The sequence below is a fragment of the Miscanthus floridulus genome, chromosome 9 (genome assembly GCF_019320115.1).
Source record: "Miscanthus floridulus cultivar M001 chromosome 9, ASM1932011v1, whole genome shotgun sequence".
Classification (NCBI taxonomy): Eukaryota; Viridiplantae; Streptophyta; class Magnoliopsida; order Poales; family Poaceae; genus Miscanthus; species Miscanthus floridulus.
In genome coordinates, this window is record NC_089588.1 from 92,922,600 (window position 1) to 92,937,940 (window position 15,341).

At 41.7% G+C, this 15,341-nt stretch overlaps 1 protein-coding gene across 1 annotated transcript in view; it reads left to right on the forward strand.

Annotated features, from left to right (window-relative positions):
- Positions 1-1,368: 1,368 nt before the first annotated feature.
- The window catches only part of LOC136480294 (ankyrin repeat-containing protein At5g02620-like), a 37,320-nt gene continuing 23,347 nt past the window's right edge, over positions 1,369-15,341 (forward strand). Inside the window, exons 1-4 of the mRNA XM_066477880.1 lie at positions 1,369-1,455; positions 2,392-2,410; positions 4,160-4,786; positions 8,356-8,936. Coding sequence (XP_066333977.1) covers positions 1,369-1,455; positions 2,392-2,410; positions 4,160-4,786; positions 8,356-8,936 — 1,314 coding nt within the window. The remainder of the gene's footprint in view (positions 1,456-2,391; positions 2,411-4,159; positions 4,787-8,355; positions 8,937-15,341) is intronic.

Sequence of the window (15,341 nt, forward strand, 5' to 3'; positions counted from 1 at the left end):
TATATGTGATGTGGATGATGTGTTATATTTGTGAAATATGTGTCGTTGAAGCTGGAAATATATACAAAAATAAAAAAAAGCTCTCTGGACTCTTTGGCGAGACCTTGGCTCTCGGCAAATATTCCTCTTTGCCGAGAGCCTAGCTCTCGGCAAATCTTCCTCTTTGCCGAGAGCTTGGTGGTCGGCTCTCGGCAAACCTTTTTTTTTTTGAAAACCACCTCGGCCGCAAATCTTTTTTTTTTACAATTCTTTGCCGACAGTCACTCTCGGCAAAGAAGTTCTTTGCCGACAGTCGCTCTCGGTAAAGAAGATGTCACACCATTACCCGTCGCCTAGCCGTTACTAGGGCGCGCCAGTTTGCCGAGAGCTAGAGTTTGCCGAGAGCCTTGCCATTACTCTCGGTAAATGTTTTGCCGAGAGGGGCTCTCGGTAAAAAATCCTTTGCCGGTAGATGTTTTGCCGAAGGCTCTTTGCCGAGAGCTGCTCTCGGCAAATAGTTTGCCGAGCGTCAGATCGTCTTTGCCGAGAGCATTGGGCCGGGAGTCCGGTAGTGATGGTTATATATATAGTAGGATGGCAGGATGCTGTATTTAGAGGCATTGATATATTCATGAGCATCAATTTTACATTAACAGTCTCCAAGCCCTATGGTTCAACCGTTTGCTCAACTTTGTTAAATAACTCACTTTAGGCTTTCAACGTCTTGTAAATCTCTATATATAGATACACCTAACTTTACAAACAAATCAAATATATGATGAATTAAGGGGTCACCCGACCTTCAAACTAAGGTCCTAATAATAAGGCCTATGATATGCCCCATATTTTGTCTCGGAACCTATGAGAGTAAGATGAGTAAGGAGAGGGTCACTCGATTTGGTTTTGAGTTGACTGACCTACGCTTGGATACATGGGTCGGCTGACCCTCCCTAGCTCGTGCATAGCCCGTGCCATAAACTTACGGAAGGCGTAGTTTTTGCGTTCGCACTCCAAATTGGATGGACCAAAAGTTCAAATTATTCATCTTGACAAACCCTTTGATATGGTGAAGTCAAATTTGGCCTTTTGAAATTGTTTTTAATAATGATAGTTTGGATCTCGTATCAACTCCATCTTCATAATTTCATAAGCTCCATTAATGCATTTTTGTGTATATCTCGAGCATAACCTACAAAACACCTAGATGCACCACAACTCATGGAATGTATTTGTTTAATGCATGAAAAAAATGTCCCTACCCTATTCATTTACCAAGAGGTGTCGATCGAAATCTGCACTTAACGACCACCAACAAGCTCTCCCAAGCTTCTTTTAATCATGCTCGAGCAAGGCTTAATGCTCATACCCAATGTATAAGGAGTTGCGCCAATGTTGGTTCCTGAAAGGCTGGAACTAGTCAAACAAGAAGATCAAGAGAAGGCAACTCTAGTACGAAGGATTCAGGGCTTGTCGACGGTATTAACACACGGAGTATGATCACAAAGGACATATTCTGCCCCCTAGACATATGGTGGTCCATGCCGACAACCCATATACATCTCTTTTGCGGGAGGACGATGGAGTTTTTTTTGTGTAATTTGACAATCTCATCGTGTGGTATATGAGAATCTCAGCAGTAAGATTGGAGGTTGATAGATGACTGACATGTATGTTTGAGCCTGAGATCTTCCTAAGCTTCTTAAGCATATATACTTGGTCCCATTCTTCTACCTTTGTCATTTTTTTCCATTGCGTACTGGCTGAGTGCACGTATTGAGTGCAGATGCCCAAAGAATATTTTATCTTGAAATAAACCTTCCTTTACATATCTAGAGAAATTATCTTTGATTTTCTAGTACTCTCGATTTGGTTATATTTAATAACTTTTAGGAAAATTAAATAGCATATATATATATATATATATATATATATATATATATATATATATATATATAGTAAGTCACCACTACACGCACACTGCAAGAGGCTAACGAGCTGTTTGGTTCACGGATTTGTAACGTCATCCGATTACGTCGGTAATAGATAACGTGTGATCGTGTTTGTTTTGGTTCAACCGTAATCCAATCACGCCATAATCAGATATCGCCCTATAGGAATTTGTTACCCCTGCTGTAAGAGTGCGAATTGATACTTGTGGCGCGTCCGCTCCGCTCCGCATCTTGACGAGGCGCATTCAAGCAAGCGGATGCCGAGCGCATGCATTCATGAATGGAATAGAATGGACGAAGGCTGGTTGCATGTCTTCTCCGCTCCAGATCTTCACGGATGTGGGCCCCGCTCGAGATCTTCCCTTTCCATTTCCGTTACCATGGAGAAAACAAACAAATCAAGTGATCTATTTCTTTATTAACGTTACCTGATTTTTTTTTTACGTTAGCGTTTGCGTTACAGTTTCTGAACCCAACAGCATGTAAGATACTTAGGACAGTTTCCAGAAATAAAAAGTGATTATAGCATTATTACTATATGAATCGTGACAACTTGCTGTGACCTGCTTTTTGATAACGTAGCGACGACACTCTTCAAGTAGAATTCTCTTGTAGGAACTATTGGAATATGATTCTTGCCTTCGAATATGGTCCTATATATATAGCGCTTTTTAGAGTGAATTGTGCCGTGGGTACTTAAACTTTTTCTCATTTCTCACCTAGGTCTATGAACTTTTTTCGCTCATCTGGGTCCATGAATTTTATCTGCGTCCTAGCCGCCATCCAAAGCAGGCCACATAGGACTTTGCTGCCTACGTGGCCGCTGATATGGTGCTGATGTGGCGCCTGTGCTTTTTTTTATTTCATAAACTGGCTAAAACTTTGAAAAATAGTATAAAGTCATAGAAAAATCGTAAAAAGGAAACTCCAGTTTTGTTAGACTCTACATGAGTAGATCTATGCAACGGATATATAATATGACATACTTTAGTTTAAAGTTTTTGCTATAGCTATAGATCTATTCAGTGTTTAATTCATAACTGCACCTCCTGTACTCCAATTGTAGTGAAATTCTTATGGTAGGCTACTCATTGTATGCTTGCTATATGATAAAAATTTCAGTTTCAGTGGAGCAAGTATGACTGAGTTATTGATTTACTTTGGTTTATGCTTGTTTAATAGTTAATAAATAGTTACTATTTGGTGGTGTACCAAACATTTAATTTGAAACTAAGATTTTTATGGATAATATATGATAACGAAACATAGCTACTATAAAAAAATATTACATGCCCAGAATTAGTAGATTAATTACTATAATAAAAACAAGTTTTAATTGCAAGAAAGCATGTGATGCAAAGATAAATCTAAAGCTCAACATTTTCTGTGATAACATGGTGATGTTAAGTGTTCAAAATGCATAACAAAATCATCAAAAGGCAATGGAACCGCATTTTCTATTTTTACACCTTGTTAACTATTTATTAACTATAAAACAAGAATAAACCTAGGTAAATCAATAACTCAGCCATACATGCTCCACTGAAGCTAAAATTTTTACAATTGGTCAAGCATACAATGAGTACCCTACCATAATAATTTCACCACAATTAGATCAGAGGAGATGGGGCTATGAATTAAACACATAATAGATCTACAGCTATAGCAAAAACTTTAAATTAAAGTATGCCGTATTATATATGTATTGCATAGATCTACTCATGTGGAGTCTAACAAAATTGGATTTTCCTTTTTATAAAATTTCTATGATTTTATACCATTTTTTCAAAGTTTCAACCAATTTATGAAATAAAAAAAGAGCACGTGGGGCTACATCAATGGTTACGTAGGCAGTAGAGTCCTATATGGCCTGCTTTGGATGGCGGCTAGGATGTCACAAAGTTCATGGACCTAGATGAGCGGAAAAAAAGTTCATGGACCTAGGTTTTACATCTGGACAACGTGCCTTGATGTTCACAAAATCAATGGATAAAGACCTTGCTTCATCAAGTGGATACGACTGCACACCGAACAAAATTTTATGCTCATCGTGGCGTGTTTCCGGAGGCAAAGAATCGATATCTCCATTGGAGAGTCATTCAGGACAATTTTGTAGCGGGCTTTAGTGAAGTATACATTTCACAGGCAGACAGCTGCTGACAAACTATATATGCATGTGCCCATCATCATACAGACGAAGAAACGCTGCGAGTGCCAATAATTGAGAATAGGCGCGCGGCATGGTCATCGAGTGATCAATGCTAGCAATGGCCAGTTTCATGGCGGTGCCGCTGTCACCGTCGACATCGACATCGAGGACGCCAGCGTGCACTATGGGCCAGACACGGTCCTCCACGTCGTCGCGTCGTCGTCGTCGTCGTCGTCCGGTGGAGACGGCGGCGCAGCAGATGAGCCCCTGATGATGAGCGCGACGGTGATCTGCAGCAAGGCCCAGCACCTCCTGGGCGCGCGCAACGCTCGGGGCGACACGCCCCTGCACTGCGCCGCTAGAGCCGGGAACACCAAGATGGTCTCCCATCTCATCGACCTGGCGAGACGCCAAGACGACGGCGGCGGCGCCTCAGTGCTGCAGGTGGTGCTGAGGAAGGAGAACAGGCGAGGGGAGACGGTCCTACATGACGCCATCCGCTGGGGCGACGCGGAAATGGTGCGAGTGCTGGTGGCGGCGGACGACGAGCTGGCGCGTTTCCCTCGCAACGGCGTCTCGCCGTTGTACCTGGCCATCTTGCTGGAGCGCTATGATATTGCAGAGCAACTGTACGAAAAGGACAGCCAGCTATCTTACTCTGGACCAGACGGACAAAACGCCATGCACGTTGCCGTTGTAAGGTGCGAACGTAAGTGTCTTCTGCATTGTCTTGCACGTACGATGTCCTTCTTTTCCTTAGGTATATCTCCGTTAAGCTTCCGTATATATCCTTAAATACACAGGTCCATTAACTTACGTGGAAGTTTCGGTTACATCCATTAACAACTCTAAAAGAATTTTTAGGTCCATAAACCTTTTAAATGGTTCACCGCAGTTCCATAAGAGGCCCAAATGAGCTACTTTTGCCATTCCATAAGATAATTTAAAATAAACCCTCTAAAATCACACTATAAAAGAGCAAGTTTTTTTGGGAGGGGCTATCCCTCGTTCATAACCGTTTGATCTTGATACCAATTCATATGAGCCTTTCGTCGTCCGAGATCTTACTCTCCCTCATTAATAACTGTTCGATCTATACGTCTGTGTCATATGAGCCTTTCGTCGGCCGAGATCTTACATTACCCCCCCCCCCCCTCAATCCCATGGCTCAACTCCCTCTCGGTCACGCCTAAACAATGGACTCAAACATAATAACATGTGTGGAGGAAAAATCATATGCAGTCTTTTACTTGATTTAGAGCTCTTTTTTATTTGATTTGGAGCTTTGGAACAATTTTTCCTTTCCTTTCCTTCGGAGAGCAGAGTCTTTGGGCGGTCGAAAACGGGAACGACGGATGAGTAAGGGTGTGCTTGGGAGGGCTCCTCTCCATAGGCTTCTCTGGAGGAGCTGGAGCTGTTTTGGCATGGCTACTCCAAAATGACTCCAGCTCCTCTTTTTTCATTGAAAAAGTGCTCAAAATAGCTCCTCCATCTAAGCTGTATGGTAGGGCTCCTCCGAAAGAGCTAGAGCCGGAGCCTAGAAGGAGCCCTACCAAACAACCCTTAAAAACGCACTGCTGAGGCTCCTCCCGCAAGGATGAGAGTCATGTTAGGAAAGTGCTTGCCTCCCTCCCGTAATGCCCTTGCCGTGTTTTATTTTTTTCCTTGATAAATAACTCTGCTTTTCCTTATAAAGATAAATAGAAATACAATATTATGGGTCTTTGAAAGTTTGACCTTTACTTAATATAAACAAATATTTCTATTAAATTGTTGGTTTTAATTAGAAACAAATTACTAATATGACATGAATTAGTCGATGGTCTAACTAATCAATATGTAAACTCAAATCTTGAGCGGTTTCACGTCCATTCTAATCAAAATAAATGTTTCTCTAAGCTGTCTGCACATACAAGTGCAAATCTACGAACCGTCCACATATATGAAATTTGGAAACCGAGCCACGACAACTAAATATTAAAGTTACATATTTTTATGGATCCTTAAAAGAAGTCACGTAACTTACTATCTAACTCTACCAATACATGGACAGTCAGTATACAAACTAAAGTTACGATACTTTTGCGAGTAAATATTTTGTTCTTTACAATGGAAAAAATGTAGGTTGTTTTTAATTCAATCAATAATTCATAGGATATTGTCAATATTACCTTATATTATAGATATCATGATCAACATAAAATAGATAATAGCTTTTTAATTATATAGAAAGATAAAAAGTAAATAGATATTTAACATTGCCATCCTTGTTTCCATTAACGAGCCCGTGCGTTTGTGATTGTTGCGACAACCACTCACCACATCAAAAGTAACACCTACAGAAATTAAGTTATTCAGGCCACTGCACTTGTGCAATAAGATACAACGAACAAGTTAAACGCTTGATAGTTTTTCTTTTTCTTCCGTTGCAACGCACGGACATGTTTGCTAGTTATATATAAATTACCGACATATGTTATTATAAAAGATAATGCAAAGTAATCCATAGCATCTAAAATACCCACATCTTATTATAGAAGATAATATTAGGCGACCCTTCTAATTTGTCTCTAAATTACATGCCAATATAAAAAGAAAACTAAATCTGCCTCAATCAACGTATAAATAAGCATGCAAGTTAATGAATTATTTTTATAATAACTATATATACGATGCATTTTTTCTACTCCCGGGTATAGCTACTCTCATCTTCAATAAACCATCAAGCATAATAACTATATATACGATGCATCCCTGTTTGTTGAAGAACTCACCGAGTTTCTACAGTACTCCTACTCCTAGGGTTGGCATGAAGTTTGAAAAGTAATTGTATTAATTGATTGTTCATTTTTTGTACAATAACCAGGGTCCAATATTTATACCCGGAATCTAAACATGAATCCTACTCAAATACGATCCATTACAATTCTTGGAATAAAAGAAAATATTCCTAACTTAAAAATAACTTGGACCCTAATTTTTTTTATTTTTGTAGAGTCCGACATATATTTTCTCCGACACCATCCGTACCATAGTCCATGGATGTCATCCAAAAAGAGCCGATCCCAGTACCGCACCTGAATCAGCTAATATCGAACCTTACGCAATCGATTCCTTCATGACACAATCCTGGAAGCTTCGAGTTCTCATATTCTCCTTCCCAAATTTTGGTGTAAATATATACGATGCATTTTTTCTACTCCCGGGTATAGCTACTCTCATCTTCAATAAACCATCATGCATATGGTTGCATTCTCATTTATTAGTTTTGGTATATTTGTATATATACTCATTTAAGATACTCCAAATCTTACTATGTGAAAAAATCAATATCTTGAGAAGTGTGTGTGTAGGCGTGTGTGTGGGAGGAGGGGGTGATTGATAGTGCAGAACAAAGATGGCTTTGACGTAGCTAGTCTTTGAGAATACTTTAGAATAAACAGTAATTATAAGTTTCATATATTAATATTATCTTGATGTTAGTACCGCTACCTCCATACTAGATCTTGCTTGAAGCTCTACCACTGATTTTCAGCTGACTTGGAGTAGATTTAAATGTTTGTTTATGTTATATCGTAGTACTTAAGAGTGCAGTCGATGAACTAAAATCTTTATATTTAGTAAAATACAATTGATAGTCAATCGAAGATACAAAACAAGAGAGTTTCAAATTAGTTAACTTGGGGATAAAAATTAAAGCAACTAATAACTTTATCAAAATAAAAAATATAGATTTGCAACGTTATAAGACATGGGCTATAACAATAGCCACAATAATAACCCTATCTAAGATTACAACTAAATGCATATTAAAGATGTATGGAAAAACTATGTATATGGATGAAAACATTTAAATCGATAATTTATAAGCTTATTGTGACTCAATAGAGATTACAGAGTTGTATATATATGCATATTGAGTTAGAAAATGTAAAAAGAAAAAAGAATGTGCAAATTAATACCTCCTCCATTCCAGATTATAAGTCGTTTTGACTTTTTTGGTACATCTATTTTGTTATGTATCTAGACATACGTTATATATCTACCTATATAGCAAAATGGATGTAAAAAAAAGTCAAAGCGACTTATAATTTGGAATGGAGGGAGTAGAAGTAATTGTTATTACTTGTAGGTATTAAACATGAACACATCTTATGCTTATGTCTCGTAAGTTTCTTGCACGTGGGTAGGAGCACAGGTTGATGAGCGAGTTTATATAATAATATGAAGCTAGCATTTTGCATCAGTCTTAGTTTATTTTTGTAATACTAACTGTAGGCATGACAAAGAAGCTACTAGAGTGGAACCACCAGCAGCAGAGCCTTATTAAACAAGGAGACCGATCAAGCGGAAGCACGCCACTGCATTATGCCGCATCCTGGGGAACCTGGACTTCCGCCAAGCTTCTATTAGATGCTTACGAACCATCAGCATATCAGTCCGACAAGAAGGGATCATTTCCAATCCATGTGGCAGCCTTGAGAAACAACCTTGCCGTGATTCAAGTATTGCTGAAAAAGTGCCCCGCTTGCGCCCAGCTACAAGATGCCGAGGGCAGGACCTTTCTCCACGTTGCCGCCCTCAACGGCTACGATGGTCTTGTTTGCTGGATTGCTTCTTTTCTGCGAGGAAACCCTAAGGACGACGCGCGTGCTGTGCAGAGGTTTGCATCCACCATGAATATGCAGGACAACCAAGGCAACACCGCGGTACACTACGCTGCCAAATCTCGGAGCTACAGGACTATGTATCATTTCATTTGGTACAGACAAGTTCGGTTAAATCTACAAAACAACGAAGGGAAAACAGCGCTGGATCTTGCAAGGATGACGAGGCCTCCAGGGCTTTTATTTGCATTGGTACGTTGCTGTAGTCTACATATCTAACTATATATATACAACCTAGTGTGTATCTGTCTATCTACTTCCTCGGTCCCTAGATAAACTAATAATGCTTATAGTTGTTTTAAGCCTACAATTTAACTGAATTTATATAAAAGAGCATCAATATCTATAACACCAGATAAACACATTATGAAAATATATTTCATAATATCATACATTGGCGCGCTTTCCAAATATTAACTTGTATCATGTCGATCATGCTAGCAAAATATTACATTTCGACATTTAACACAAAATATTTGTTGTCATTTGTCCAAAATATATCCACAATAAGTTTGCAAATAAAAAAATCCTATTATTATTGGATCATTTATGCCAAAGGCATTTGTCTGTTTAGCCTTCACTTAACACCGTTAAGTTTCTTTCATGGAATAGGGGCAAGGGGAAGCTTCGATTCAAAAAAGGATGCAAATCTGCAAAGTTTAGAAAAATAGGGGTAAATGTGCACTTAGAGTTGAAAACGAGGGTAGTAATGCAGTTGGCCCTAAAAACAATGATCGTGTATGAGAGATACATAGAAAGAAGAAGAGAAAATTTGTTGTGGGAGTATATTATAAAAAAATCATGTTTAAAAATGTAATGTGTTTGCACATAAAATGATATTTTGTTTGAATTTATAATAAGCGCTAGCCCACCAACCCATGCTCCAGTATAGCCTATCTTAGCCCAAGTGTGATTGCAGCTGGTGAATTTATTACCACCTTAAAACAGGGTGACCACCAACTTATAATCATTGTTGCTCCAAACCTAGAACCTTATAACCGGCTACGTTCCACGCAAGGACCTAGGGCCATTAGCATATTTCTGCCGCTAGGTGTCATGAATTGTATTCATATATAGCATTAGTAGAGCATCACCAAGAGTTTTTTTTTAATTTACTCCCTAAATCATCATTTGGAGAGTCATTTGAGTGAAAATCATTTTATATATCTTTGTACCCTCCAACATCTTTTCTATATCTTATGCGCGCACTCTAGACAGTCATTCCCGCTCTCCATCTTTGGCTAGCGAGAAATCCGAAATAGAGATGTCTAAATCTAGAGATCCATTTAAAGAGATTGTTGGAGGTTTTTTTTTACCGAAATCTTTATTCCTCTAAATTAGAAGGATATAAAGAGTCTCTTAGAATTTTTTACCGAAATCTCTATTCCTTTAAATTAGGAAGTGTAACACCCTAAAATTTGCTACTTTGGAAATGTAATTAAATTGACTTAATTTTAAATTTTTGTGCTCAAGAAATATAAGAAAAAGAATATTTTTCATGATATTAAAATTCATCATAAGGAGTAGCAACATGGTTGTGCATACATGCCGGTGCATTTGATTTATTTGGTTGAGTAGTTTTGATTAAAATTCAAAATAGTTTAAATTGCTTTTGGGAATGAGTTTGAAATTAGCTTTGAAATAAAAGAAAAGAAAATTTGAAAATAAAAGAGTTAAAAAAAGTTGTAAAAAATATTTTTTGGAAAACTTACCAAAATTTCTCCTTTCTATTGAGTGAAAAGTATATTTGAAACTCTATTTGATTTGGTTTACATTTGAATTTGGTTTTGAAAACAAAATAGAAAAGAATTTGGAAAAGAAAAAAACCTTTCCATCTCCCTTTCTTTCATTCTCTCTACCGGCCTAGCTATCTCCCCACCGGCCCGCTACCAATCTCTCCCACAACCCACCTCGACTTGACAAAGGCCAAAGCCCAATAGCGAGCCGAGGCCCGCGTGAGCGCCTCCTCTCTCTCTCTCTGTGTATGACAAACCGGCCCCGCGCCCTCTCTCTCTCTCTCTCTCTGAGTCATGGACCCCACAGGTCAGCCTCTCCCCTCCTTTCTCCTACCTCCCATCACCCAGCCGGACTCCTGCCCGAGCGAGACACCGGCATTGAATCCCGAAATCCACAGGATTGTCTGCGTGGAGCGCACGCCTAGTCACCCCTATAAGAGCCGAAGCCATGGCCGCATCCATATTTTGCATCTACGCTGCCAGGGGCTACCCTAGTCTCGCCTTCTGCGTGACTTTGGATCTCGCCGAGAAAGCAAGCACACCGTCGTCGCCGTTGACGCCGCCTGCCATTTCACCGCCGTTCAACCCGCTGCCCAGCCCAGCCTCAAGGTGATGAAGCCCCCAATACTCTCTTTCTCTCTCTTTCGGTCTCTGTTGCTCTCACATCGCCGCCGTGGTACGCAGGAAGTCGTCCTCCTCTTCGAGCCCCGCGATGCCGCTGAAAAGATCAAGATGCCCAAGAGGGGGGGTGAATTGGGCTAATTCTAAATTTTTTTGCAATAATTAAGTCATATGGTTAGCCTAATTAATCCCTTGTGCCTAGAAAGTGTTTCTATTGATCTACCGCACAAAAGTTTAGCACCCTAGGTTCCAATCCTACTCTAGCATGGCAATTCTATAAATGTAAATGACAAGAATTGAATTGCTCAAAGTAAAGAGAGAAGGAGGAATACGGCGATGTTTTGCCGAGGTATCGGAGAGTCGCCACTCCCCACTAGTCCTCGTTGGAGCACCCACGCAAGGGTGTAGCTCTCCCTTGATCCACGCAAGGATTAAGTGCTCTCTACGGGTTGATTCTTCGACACTCCATCATGGTGAATCTCCCACAACCGCTCACAACTTGAGTTGGGTCATCCACGAGCTCCGTCGGATGATCACCAAGCTCCCAATCACCACCAAGCTGTCTAGGTGATGGTGATCACCAAGAGTAACAAGCATGAACTCTCACTTGACCACGACAAGCCTAATAAGAAGGGTGGATGCACACTTTGCTACTCTTGCTTTCACTAATGAGGGCTCTCTTTGGGATTCTCAAATCTCAAGCACCTCACTAGGACATTGCTCTTCTTGGCACTCTCAAAGGTGTTTCTCAGCTATTGGAATGAGCAAAAGTACCCCCTCACATGAATGGAGGAAGTATTTATAACCTTGATTGAAAAACGAACCATTAAGTGCCTCTACGGGGTGACCGGACGCTCCAGTCATGTTGACCGGACGCTCCGGTCAGTTCTCCCCGATCTCCAGTGTTTAAGTTGTGACCGGACGCGTCCAGTCATGATTTTCCCTCTCTGGAACCTTACTGGAGTCGACTGGACGCTGGCACCCAGCGTCCGGTCACTCACCTCTCAGCGTCCAGTCGCGTCTAGATGATTTCACCTTGATCAAATGAACTGACCAGACTCTGCGCCAGCGTCCGGTCACTCCGGAACCAGTGTCCGGTCAGCATTTGACCCTCCATTCACTTCAAACTCTCGATCATACGTGAATGAAGTTTGCTCCAATGGATCTAAGGGCTTTTTAGGAGCTACCTAGTGATAGATTTAGCAAGTGTGCACCACACCTAACCCACTAGACTCACCTAGATCAAGCTACCCGTCCATACCCCCCTTAATAGTACGACCAAAGGAAAAGCAAAGTCATAAACTACTCTAAGTGTCTCCTCAACACCAAATGACACTTAGAACTAGTCCATCCTTAACCTTGTCATCCATCCTTTAAAAACCAAAATGATTTCCATTGTAGGGGCATGACCACCATGATAACCCAATCGATCTCCATTACCGTGACCTAACTTAATTGCCTATGCAAAACACATGTTAGTCACAGTAATCACGTATTGTCATTAATCACCGAAACCTAACTAGGGGCCTAGATGATTTCAATCTCCCCCTTTTTGGTGATTGATGACAATACCACCTCAAGTATGTGAAAGAGATCAGGTTTTTTAACATGCTTGGTTCATATAAGCTTTTGACAATAAGAACAAAAGTGTTAGGCAAGCTTATATGACCCAAGCCAACATGATGTACTCAAAAGATATGAAATAAGCAAGAGTACAAGTAATAAAGCTCATTTGCGTCGGAATAAAAACGTGAAATCAAAGCAAATGAGCATAACACAAGTGATATGACATATAAAAGATTCAAAGTAGAGAGCACACATGTCAAGATATCACTATCACATAAATATAGTTTGTTGCATAAAAGTAAACACATGAATGCATAATAGTGTATCACACATAAAAACCAAATATAATAGATAAACTAAGCTCCCCCTAAGTCGCTCCCCCTAAGTCTAACATACTCGATCCCTCTCCTCCTTTGGCATTAAACACCAAAACCTAAGGGTCGGTCGGCGGGGTTGCAGTGGACTAGTCGGGCGCTGAGGTGCGAGGAGCGAGCTAGAACTGTGTGCCATCATTATCTGATTCTGAGCTCTGAGCTGTCTGACCCTCTGTAGCTAGAAGCGGTGCTGAAGCGGTCTGGGTCAGATCAGGGACTGGTGTGGCCTGAGACTCTACAGGTATGACTACAGCAGACGGCTCTGATGATGCAGCAGAAGAAGGGAGCGTCTCTATAGTCCTGGTAATAGGTGCAACTATGGAAGGACCTGGGACATGTACCTCTGGCGGAGTAGGCTACACTATCAACTCACTGAATGAAGCACTAAGGCTCCTAGAAACTAGGGTGAGCACTAATGAACTCTGAGGCAGAGTAAAGCCCGTATGAAGAGGAGTGAACTATGGGGCTGGCACTGGCGAAGCAAACCACTAGGACATCTGCTCTATAGGTGAAGGAAAATGTGGCGTTGGCTGTCCATGACTCTAAAGCCCACTGGAACGTACAACTGGAGTCATAGAAGTGGTGGCAGGCTGACCAAGCTAGGGCGAAGGCTGTGGCGGTGGAGCCCCAATAGCTGTCACAACATGCTACATAAACCCAAGTAGCTGCTGCTGCATGAGAAGCTATGCTGATGCATGGCCTACTGCTGCTGCTGGATCGCCTACTGCTGTTGCTGGAACTCATCCTGCCAAGACTGAAACTGTGCAAATGTAGCAGCGGTCTCCTAAGCCTAGCGAGCCTGATCCTGCCTCATCCGCTCAAGTAGAGCAAGTAGAGCAGGATCTATCTGTGGTGCAGGTGGAGCTGAACTGGAGCTACCGGCCTCATGGTCATGTCATCGTGGAGGCATCTAAGGGATATCATGGTAGTCATCATCTGAGCTATCACTAGGGTCGATGTTGACCATCCCCTCCTACTGAGCATCTAACTGACCCTTGAGCTCATCAACCTGTAATCTCTGCCTCTGAAAGCAAAGTGAATGAATCTGTGCTACGGGTCAATCCAGAGTGTAGCATAGAACTAATGGACCTAAGATGAAACATATAAGCCTGTCCGTCCAAGTAAATCTATCAGCCCTAGCTGGTAAGCTAGGTAAGGGTGAATATGCTCTCCAGCTGCTGCTACAATGGACTCAATGTTGCACACCCTTTGAGATCTAAATACTACCCCATTGTTAAGATATGTATTATAAAAGTCTTCCTACAGTGGTGTGTAGAAACCCTCTGAAGCTCAATCATCTCACCTCGATGGGAACCACTGCTCAAAGTCCACAAATCTGAGCTGCTGCACCTGTTTGGCCATGGCGGCCCTCAAATCCAAGTTAGTCAGTGGAGGCGGACCATGTGGTCTAGGCGGTGGACGAGAACCCCTCCACTATGTCTCTGACCTCGGTGTGACTAGAGCACGGGTACGACCAGAGCGGTGAAGCAGTGGCTATGGTGTCTGCTCTGTCTCCTCGGCCTGCTCTCCCTCCTGAGTCTGCTCTGCTGACTATGGCTGCTGCTGTGACTCCCCCTGAGGCTGACTCTCATCAATAGCCACACGCCGTCCTCCAACCATGATAGTCCTAGCTAGACCACCATGACGGCGCTCAACCTGCTCAAGAGCAGCTCTCGTAGATGGAGAAAGCTGATCTGCAATAACAACACCACTCCAAGTACCTCCTCTCTCTGCGCACTCTGCGGCCTCTGTAACTATGGCTGCTCTCGCTGTATCTGCATCAGGGTACTTGTGCTTCTTTGTCTCTAGCTTCTTTGTCGCCTTGCCTTTTGCATCTATAGGCTGGCGAGGCGGGGGCCTCAAATCCTCATCACCAGGACCTCCTCTGACATTCTTGACACGAGCCATCTGATGAAGCTAAAAAGAACAACTGCCCTAACAAGAATCAACTGCCAACTGTCACTTTTGAGGCTTGACCTCGATCCATACTCGCGAGCTTGGCCCCGAGTTGACTGTCAACTACCACTAAGACCTCAGAAACACTGACTCGATGCACGTTAGAATAGATCAGATTTATAAATAATTACAATATATCTAGAGATACGAAACCCTAAGAAGCAAGCAATAGATACAAAATTGGAAACGAGGGCTTGCAACCTTATGAACCGGCGAATCAATGAGAAGAGGAACAAATCGGGGAACCACCGGATCGGCAATGCGAGGCCAGGGTTTGGCGAGACAATGTTGCGCTAGATCGAGCATCGATCAGCGGCTAGGGTTCCAACAGGGCTCTAGATGCG